This window comes from Gigantopelta aegis, chromosome 6 (genome assembly GCF_016097555.1).
Source record: "Gigantopelta aegis isolate Gae_Host chromosome 6, Gae_host_genome, whole genome shotgun sequence".
NCBI lineage: Eukaryota > Metazoa > Mollusca > Gastropoda > Neomphalida > Peltospiridae > Gigantopelta > Gigantopelta aegis.
The window spans coordinates 27347385-27358414 of record NC_054704.1 but is presented as its reverse complement, the minus strand read 5'-3'; the positions used below and the strand labels follow the sequence as shown (position 1 = coordinate 27358414).

At 35.9% G+C, this 11030-nt stretch overlaps 1 protein-coding gene across 1 annotated transcript in view; it reads right to left on the bottom strand.

Moving 5' to 3' along the window:
• Positions 1 to 1158: 1158 nt before the first annotated feature.
• LOC121375969 (proton channel OtopLc-like) overlaps positions 1159 to 11030 on the bottom strand; it is a 46082-nt gene continuing 36210 nt past the window's right edge. The window contains exons 6-9 of the mRNA XM_041503714.1: positions 10044 to 10204; positions 8789 to 9014; positions 8012 to 8134; positions 1159 to 3068 (exon numbers count right to left, since the gene is read on the bottom strand). Of these exons, the coding sequence (XP_041359648.1) occupies positions 2290 to 3068; positions 8012 to 8134; positions 8789 to 9014; positions 10044 to 10204 (1289 nt within the window). The 3' untranslated portion in view covers positions 1159 to 2289. The remainder of the gene's footprint in view (positions 3069 to 8011; positions 8135 to 8788; positions 9015 to 10043; positions 10205 to 11030) is intronic.

The following is an 11030-nucleotide window of genomic DNA, read 5'->3' as shown; positions in this document are numbered from 1 at the left end:
TTATTCGTTGTTTTGTTTTGTTTTCGTTCGTTTGTTTTTACTGAAAAGAGCCAACAATTGAATATTTCTATTTTCGAATTTTATTGCACTTCCTTTCTGAGCAATATTCCGTCACACAGACATCGAGTTACAAACACTATTTACATATCTTTATTAAATATTTAAAATATAATCATCATGCACATTTTATTAAACACAGACAAAATTAAACGCCGACAAAAGTGTAATATCGCCTCCCAATACTATAAAATCGTTTAATGAAGCAAATCTCAGGGGTGTTTTTTTGTACCATCAGCGGAATCGTTACCATTGTAGTACATTATTTTGTAATATCTAACACCGTATTATATGTAAAGAATTGCGTTTTCATGATATTTATACGGTTTCGTGTGGTTGATTACGAATGTGGTAAGGTTTCACTTGCAGTAAATAGTTACTACTGGTGCTTTAAAACAAAACATATTTTATTCACAAATGTACATATTTACATATAATGACAAGTTATATTCATATATTACAAGCCCAATGATTCACATAATTATAATACTGCACCTATTGTGAATGATGTTATGTTTTTTGTTTCCTTTTTTCTGTGCCATTTATTACCTTTCAGTCACCAATTTAACTAAATCAGCAAACTGATGAATATTCATATTCACACTATCAGATACATTGGTAATTTGGTTTTGATGGCATGTGGTCTTTTACCTTTACGAAAAAAAAAACACTTAATTTTTAAACGCTTGATTAGCATTCCAGTTACAACATAATTTTAATTTGTCCAAAACACCTACATAAAATTTTATAAAGGTCTCACTACACTTCAAACAAAGATTGCCAATAGAACGGGTTCTCGTTGGCACTAACAACATACACCATTGCGAACATACATTATATAAGCATTTATTTTCACTCCAAAATTGGGAACATTTCCGTCTCAGTTTTTTTTTTGGGGGGGGGGGGTTGTTTGCTATATGACCGCATCTGGCTGTAGTACCGGTCCGAACAGGTGGTTCATTAACTGATTCACTCCGGCTGTTTCTTGCGCTGTACACCCATGTCCCAAAAGGTCGATGCACAATATTACAAAATAACATGGGTAAAATATAGCTAGAAGGCTTACCATTAAACATACATATTGTTTTAATTCTTCCCCAACTCCTAGAAGTGAATATGTGAACCACAACATATGTCACAATTAGGAACTATAGTGGAACGTGATGAATGAACTCTCACCCGGAAGTGATCTGTGTAGTGAGACCAAAGTTTAAAAAAAAAAGCGTTTGAGGGGCATGGACCCCGTGCTCTTCACCCCCTCCCTTCGTTACGCCACTGATATGTAGTAATAAGAAGCCTTTAAAAGTTTTGGTCTGTGCTTAGTCCATGTTGTCTTGGGTAATACTGCATATAAACTCGAGTCCAAATACAAAATATATTTTAGAAGCCTTTTGTACAGCATAATACTCTTGAGGTATATTGATATTCTATTATGCCATTTTAAAGTGCTGCCTCGCAATGTAAATCAAACATATTAATAACAATAATTCATGAGAAATATAAATAAAAAGCCTTTGGTACCGATAGTATCAAAATATCAGGCAGAAATTCGAATTAGCTACGCCACTAGCACCGCACCCAGCTGTACTTTATAGTATAGCCTGGTTGAGATACTATTTCCTTCTTTCAAATGCTAGTATAGGATTCAGTATACACCCCAGGTTAATATTTTATACATTTATTATTGCTTTGCGTTAGTCACCCGGAAACGTGCACTCGCTGCCAATGCTTTAAAAAGTCCATACCAGATAGTATTATGTGTTCATTAACAAATGTTGGCATATATAAAATATTTGTTCGTATTGTCCATAAATACCGCAGTTCACAAACAAAAACATAAGTTGATATTTTATGTCAATCCACAGTATAGCATGCTATACAATAACTGAATTTCTTTCAACTCTTGCATTGTTAGGCATTGAATGGTAAAATATTTTTTAAAACTTGTACATGTAATAACATTTAGTGGAAGATGGCGAAAAACTTTATCTAGCTATTTATTTAATACTTTTGTCTGGTTCAAACTGGTATGTATGATGGTATGTTTTCTGTTCACTGAAACAAGACTACCTGCCAGGGGCAAGATGATAATGCAAGAAACAAGAACAAGTGTAAGCACATGTCATATGTTCTACATTATAGCATAAGTTTTTACACCTTGTGTTCCCTGTAGGCATACACGATATTAATTCATAACTATAGCCATCGGTGGTGAATGTCTTGTTGAAATATTCAGGCTCGCTTTCGTTTCCACGCATGCTTCCATATGTTTGAAAGACACACTGTTGAATGGAAACGATAGAAAATAGCGAGCGGGCTTGAAATGTGTGTAAAGATGTTCCAAGGCAGAATTCCGTAAAAGTCTATCTGGACGGGATTTGCTTCTGACTGCTGCACCTCGAAAGTGTTGATGATCCACATTGCAATGTTAACCATCAACAGAAACGTCACAAACTCCCTTCCTGGTTTCTGTTTCTCTTGATCTTTGAGGTGCGCACATCGATGTAAGGAATTTAGAATAAAGACGGTCTGAATGGTAGCTTGGAACATGCGCAGTACGCTGGACACAATAATGAGCAAACTCTGTGTCTTTCCTGGAATAAACGCTGCTGCAATAATGCTGAGCAGTGAGAATACGTATATTCCTGCCAGGGCAAGAATGATCAACTTCTGCTCCAGATCCATCCCCTTCCCGGGCAAGAACCGCAACGCGTGCATCTTGTAGAAAGCCAGAATGACCGCAAGTGACGTAACTATGTAGATGACGATTTCAGACAGGTGCTCCAGCATGATGGCAGCCTCGTTTCCGCCCTCTGACCGAACAAGGACGAAGAAGGTGATGACGGTGATAACGACTGCGACCAAGACTAGAATACCTAAAAACAGTCCTCGACTCGAGCCTGTACAGTCGAGGCTTACTCTCTGGGCCTTTGACTTGGCTTCTCTAAGTTCCTCCTGGTCTTGGGTAATGCCCTTTCTTCCGATATTCTTCCACATGATGTACAGAATGCCTGAAAGTTAACATATAATATTATATAACCTCTTAGGAATTGTTATATAAAAGCTTATGTATAATTCAAAAAGATATTTTACTTCCTACTTTTTAGCCTTGACGCGGCCTACTTCGTGGATTAACAATTCTTTTTATTTCTATTGGTAAAGTATGTAATATGCATGGTGCTGATAATGATTTACTCTTCTAAACATATCAGCGAATGATATAGTCATACTCACAAGGAAGGAAGGAAAGAAGGAAGGAAGGGTTTTATTTGACGACGCACTCAACACATTTTATTTACGGTTATATGGCGTCGGACATATTATGGTTAAGGACCACACGGATATTGAGGGAGGAAACCCCTGTCGCCACTTCATGGGCTACTCTTTTCGATTAGCAGCAAGGGATCTTTTATATGCACCATCCCATAGATAGGATAGCACATACCACGGCCTTTGATGTATCAGTCGTGGTGCACTGGCTGGAGCGAGAAATAGCCCAATGGGCCCACTGACGGGGGTCAATCCCAAACCGACCGCGCATCAAGTGAGCTCTTTACCACTGGACTACGTTTCGCCCCTCATACTCACAAAACCATAATACTAAAAAAAATCATTTTCAATGCTGTTGCTTTTACATATATGTATTAATTGTTAGAAGAGCGAGTGGTCCTCCATACAAAGATTATGGGTAAAAATAGAAGTATTTTTAGCAGTAATTTTAACAGTAAAGTTAGCACCTGCTAGAACACACATGCAAAAATTATTTCAACATCGAGTCGTAAAACTGCACTGATGTTTTGAAATACACCAATAATAATACGAGGTCGTAGGAGCTTAGATTAATACCTGAACGTAAACATAGTAAATAAATAAAATACTTTGATAGTACAGATGCTAAGTAGGAAACTAAATGAATAAGACAACAAATATTTCCACTCGGGGGTTCTGACGTCATGATCACACGAAAACATGCCGTAACTTCACGACAGCAGCGGAGAGAAGTGGCAAATAATATTAACTAAATGGACAATAAATCATAGTTTATGTAGCTTCTGACACAAACCACTTATGTTTTGTGCTACTCTCCAAGCGGTGTATTCCAGCTGTGCCAATATGTACGACTAATGAAGAAATAAACCGAACAGTTAGAAAAACACACAGTAATGTCCGTACCACCTGCCCGCGCGCTCTAAGAACACTAATAACTCGTTTCTGCCGCTAACTCAACCGTCAGGTGTTTCGCTTCTTTGAAATGCGTATCTGGCTAACTTCAGGTCCAGACAAGGTACACAGGTGATATAGTTACTAGTATATGGTAACGATAAAAGTTGGTGGATGTAGAGAATGTACGAGGAATTTCTGGACATGGGTTGTCATAATTATGTTTCTAGCCACAACACGAATTGTGGAATGAAATTAAACCTGCCCAGTGACCACTAGCCCGAGTACTCTGACTGTAAAAGAGTTAGACGGAAAGTGCTAATGACCGTCCAAATGTCCGTCTAGCTCTCATACACTCAGTGTACTCGGGCTAAGTGGCCACCAATATATTAAGCAGTAATTAGTGGCAGGTTCGGCAGCACTTTTGACGATAACTATACTAGTTTTTACGGTAAGCTACACTTTAAAGGGACATTCCTGAGTTTGCTCCATTGTAAGATGTTTCCGACTATTAACCTATTTCTACGATTAAACTTACATATTAAATATATTTTCTTGTTTAGAATATCAGTATCTGTATTTTCAAGGTGTTTCTGGTCGTCTTAATATTTGTAAAAAGCCCAAACTGGATTTTGTCTTCAAATAATTTCGTACGTATGAAAAAAAAATATTTTAGGAACTAAAATAAAATTTAACCTAGTACAAATATTAGAACGATCAGAAACACGTTTAATATACATCCACTAATATTGTATGCAGAAAATATATTTTATATATATTACAATCGTTAAAAAGTCTCTTTTAGTCGATAACATCATAAAAAGTGCAGCAAATTCAGGAATGTCCCTTTAACGCGAACGACCACTTCAGGCACTAATTAAAATATTTTGCAAACTTTTTTTCTTTTCTTTTTTTTTCTTTTTTTTTTATCCCACTGCCCCCTTTCCTTTCTCTTCTTTGAATTCCGTCTCATTTCTTCCCGATCTGGCAACAACTCCTATCTTTCAACTTCTTTTCCACATCCCAGTCCTTGTCTCTCCATCCGCGACATGTGCTTGTCTCTTGTGGCTATCTGTGCCACACACCTGCCATTCCCCATCAGCTTCGGGGAGTGTTCCGTAGTCACTTCTGGCATTGTTAAGAGGCACTTGTAACTATCTACCATGCACCCCTACTACCGGCGGTCGTTAGTTAGTGCCGAGGGTCAGACCAGCTTTATTAGCGGCAGAGGACGAGGATGCCAGGTGGGTGCAGGGAAATACACAGACTCCACCCGTGGTGGAAGCTCAAGACAGGTAGGCGATGGTGTGGATAGCTCAGAAGACCGAGTCGGAGGAAACTGACAGAAAGGGTCGAAACAGATTGAAATCGTGGGAGAAATTGGAAAGTTTTTTTATATTAAAATAATGAGAATGATAGGCAGAGGGTGATAGATGAGAAAGATGAATGAATGTGTGAGCCAGCTTTGACGAGACTTGAACTACTGTCGTCAGCTTGATTGTCCAGCAGCTTATCCACTAGACCACGGAGCTCACTTTTGCAAACATATAGCAAAATAAAAAAACTCGGTTGGCTGAACGTAGACTTGTTTTAAACAGGCCATCTTATTATTTCTTCCAAATCAACTTATGTAGTAAATAGTGATAAAGAAAAGCTGACTACCTAAAATTGCCGATGTACGGAAGACTGATTAAGAGTTTGAAATAATTAAGCACCTATAGACTAATACACTGTAGTAAATCCATGTTCTGCATAAGCGTACAAAACGGGGACCGGTGAGGGGGCAACTTCCTCCCCACTCCCACCCCCCGTCCTGGATCAAATCATCGCATTCGGGCGAAACGAAAACTGTTCATCAATATTAGTTGTCATCCATACACAAATACGTAGCGATTTGTTTAGAATCCTATGTAGCTCTTTGGCTGTAATACAAACATGAATAAAACCAAATATTAACCAAATTCGGATATTTTCCTGTAATTAGGGCAAAAATCAGCCTGCCCCCACTAACACCCCACCCCACCCCACCCCACCCCACCCCCAAATAATGTGAGCCCGTACCCTTATGATGTTCTGCAGCTTCGAGCCTGACAACATGTCGCCTTTTATCCTTTATAAACTTGAGGTTTTACATTAGTGTTAAGGCGAGACTTTAGTGTACTGATATATAGTTAAGTAATGTCACGAGTGACAAAACGGCCATCTGTGCTGTGCTGACGTGGGCACCTGTATTTGACAGGTATTCACAAGATGTGCAATTACTGAATGTCGAAAATGGCAGAACACTCGGGGGAACTGCAAAACCTGTTTCATTTGTGACACAAACAACATGTATTCCCACACTATAAAACTGGAGAAGAGTAATGCTGTGGTTAAATAATAACGCCTAATAACTTACACTTGATAACGTATAGCTGATAAGTACCTGCATATATACGGATATGGTTATTGTATTCAGTGATATAAGGATATAGTTATAATTGTTATGTACATGCACATAGAACACTGTAGTTAGTGATATACGGATATAGTTATAATTGTATTCAGTGATATACGGATATAGTTATAATTGTATTCAGTGATATAAGAATATAGTTATAATTGTTATATACCTCCACATACAACACTGTAGTTAGTGATATACGGACATAGTTATAATTGTATTCAGTGATATAAGGATATAGTTATAATTGTATTCAGTGATATAAGGATGTAGTTAAAAATGTTATGTACCTGCACATATGAGACTGTGGTTAGTGATATATGGATAGTTATAATTGTATTCAGCAATATAAGGATATATTTATAATTGTTATGTACCTGCAAATATGAGACTGTATTCAGTGATTTAGTTATAATTGTTATGTACATGCACATATGAGACTGTAGTTAGTGATATAAGGATATAGTTATAATTGTATTCAGTGATATAAGGATATAGTTAAAATTGTTATGTACATGCACATATAAAACTGTAGTTAATAATATAAGGATAGTTATAATTGTATTCAGTAATATAAGGATATATTTATAATTGTTATGTACCTGCACATATGAGACTGTAGTTAGTGATATACGAAATAGTTATAATTGTATTCAGTAATATACGGATATAGTTATAATTGTATTCAGTGATATAAGGATATAGTTATAATTGTTATGTATCTGCAAATGTGAGACTATTCAGTGATTTAGTTATAATTGTTATGTACATGCACATATGATACTGTGTTTAGTGATATAAGGATATACAAATGTAGTTATAATTGTTATGTACCTGCACGTATGAGACTGTATTTAGTGATATAAGGATATACAAATGTAGTTATAATTGTTATGTACATGCACATATGAGACTGTATTTAGTGATATAAGGATATACAAATGTAGTTATAATTGTTATGTACCTGCACATATGAGACTGTCTTTAGTGATATAAGGATATACAAATGTAGTTATAATTGTTATGTACCTGCACATATGAGACTGTGTTTAGTGATATAAGGATATACAAATGTAGTTATAATTGTTATGTACCTGCACATATGAGACTGTATTTAGTGATATAAGGATATACAAATGTAGTTATAATTGTTATGTACCTGCACATATGAGACTGTATTTAGTGATATAAGGATATACAAATGTAGTTATAATTGTTATGTACCTGCACATATGAGACTGTATTTAGTGATATAAGGATATACATTTAGTTATAATTGTTATGTACCTGAACATATGAGACTGTATTTAGTGATATAAGGATATACATTTAGTTATAATTGTTATGTACCTGCACATATGAGACTGTACTCGACGCTGCACGGATACAAATAGGGTCCCGATTCCTCCACCACAGACCGCATCAGACTTTCTCCCGAACAGTCATAGTGATGAGACATCGTCGTTTGAGCAGCTGAAGAACCATTAAAAACACAATTAAAACACCACAGCACGGATAAATAAAGTTACCGGTACATCAAAACACGGAGAATCCAAAGTCACGTAAAATGCCATACGATTGACAGTTAGCATGTGTTGTTAGGTTGTTGGTTAAGTGGGCTGTGGTGACATAGTTTTTGTGTTCAGAATTCATTATTGGTAACAGTTTTTTCGAGGGCTTTTGGAGAAAGGTATTTGGAAATTAGTGTGGTATTTTATTGGAGGGGCGAGAATAACATTCGTGTTTGTTGTTTGCTGTGTTTGTTTAGTTTTTTGCTGGGTTTATTTTGTTGTTGGTGTTGGTTTTTTTTTGTTGTTGTTTGTTTGTTGGTTTGTGTTACGGATGTATCAGTTTCTGGATAAAAACGAATACTTCTGGATATAAATGTCAAAATAAAAACCTTGAAACCATTTATTTTTAACTATCCTAATTTTGTTTGGAGTGGAGAACTATCTCATCTTATCGGTTTCGTGAAATATATCCTTACACACCACAAACTCATACAATAAACTTAAACGGGAAAATCAACATTCATATCTATATTAAAGTTCTCTACATTTAACTTGTTATATTTATTCCTACCGCTGGCGACTCGTGTTTGGTAGAAACACAATGAACTAGACTCACGTGCGGCCAGTGTGGTGGGCGGGGCGAGTCGAGACGTGTTCTTCACGAGTCTGACCGACAGGTTGATTCTCGGAGGGGACGGGGTGGACGTCTTCTCAACCAGTTTGTTCTCCCTGATCTCCACCAGGGTCTCCTCCACGATGTTCCCCAGCCACACACACAGGTTGGTGGCCACCATGTGCATGAAGCCAAACCGAGATATCACCTTGTAGCGATGCACGCACACCTGTAATTAGGGCGACGATGTCTCTTATACAATTAGTAGAAATATTTCGGCAAGCAACCACTACTGAATTTGTTAGTGTTTCTATCATATCACGCGAATGAATTTTATATTCTGTGATACTTTTTCCTTCCTTATTCTTCAACTTTGTTTTCTCTCTCTCATTCGCAAATTGGAAAAACTCCATTGTATTAACGTAAAACAATAACACAATGTCTTGAGTTGTGAATTATAGAAAACATTTTATTTTCAGATTTGATTAATACTGTACACAAAATATACATGAGCAAACCTTTTAGCCTAGTTTCAGTTTTATTAACCTGACACAAAAGCATGTGTTCGTATCCATTAAACATAAAGAAGGCATTAGCTAAATGGAGTACACTTTGTGAATTATGAAATCTAGTCAATGTCTGTACAATCTACTAAATAAATTAGTATAATTATGAAAAGGAGAAACAGAAATGGTAGAAGATTAGAAGGAAAGAAAGAAAACAAAATTTTAAAAAGTTTATTTGCATGAGACTAAGTGCAGTTTAACAGTAGTAGTGCATAATGATATAGAATATTCTTGGCTATACTTAACTTAATAGGAAAAACTGAGGAAGCTTAGCAAGAATGAAATTCCAATGGTAGCATGTTGTAGTTGAAAACTAATACGGAATGAGGCGGCAAAATAAGGTAAAGGGTATACTAGAAAAAAAGCTGGGGGAAATGGTTTAATAAAAATAACAATAAATTATGCCAGAAAGCTGATAGTTGCTGTGATTTATCTTAGACGCACCTCCAATGACGATTATGACGAGATTGTGTGTAATCCAGTGTAGCTATAACACCACCAACCAACGTTTATCTCTCACTAACTACTATTACACTCTGTCACTGATAGCATTATAGACAGCCCAGATAGCCCGTGTGTGCGCCAGACACAACACCATTTTTCTTTAATGGGATATAATTAAAATGAATGAATTTAATAAAAAGAGTGATAGAGAGACACTGGTATGAAAATTAGTGTGTCAGACTTATTACCTTTGAATGAAGAAATACAAAATAGAGCTGACTGAAGGTAAACACAAGATGAACCACTGGACGGATGCCATAGATGACGTCATCACAAAAGTGACTGACGTTTGACTCGAAATAATCTCCAAACATAAGGCCATTCTTTATCATGCTGCCAATGCCAAACGCTGTAAATAAAACGGCAACAGATATTTGATACATAGGTACAGATTAATGTGGTTAAACAAAATATGATATACTTTAATGTTTTAAAATTAAATACTTTGGTATATGTTTGTTGCCATACAAGATATTGTTGTAACCACACTTATAGACATATTGTATTGACTGAACTATATAGAGAATATTATATCTTCTGGTCATAGCATTACATTCATGAGTGCATACCATCACAGCTATATTATTCCAATTGGCTCAGTCATTTGCTAGTTTTTATTTGGTAAACTAGTCTTAGAGTGGCAGTCGTTTTTCAGCAGTGCAGGATGGATGGATTGTCCAGTAAAGGATCACATTGGGAGTAGCTATTTTACCAAAATGCACATTCACATTGATCGCGGATAATGGTGTTTATTTTACCTTAAAAATGAACCACCACAAAGTGTGTTTCCAAAAAATATATAACTAGATGTATATTTAAGACATTTCTTGCTTTATATGGATATATATATATATATATATATATATATATATATATATATATATATATATATATATATATATATATATATATGTATATATATATATGTGACAATTCCACTAATGACAGTTCAACCATCATTACCATGAACAAACTACAGATTGCATGCCTTTTTTTTTCTTTTCTTTTTTTTATGTTTTTGATTTAATCAGTGAGTTTTATTCACCGTAGGATGAATACTTATATTATTTTTGCCTATGCGTTTTAGAACTGAAATAATGTATATTTCTGTTTCATGATATTCAAATATGTTTTTGCGTGTGTCTGTCTGTCTGTATGTCTGTTAACTATAATTA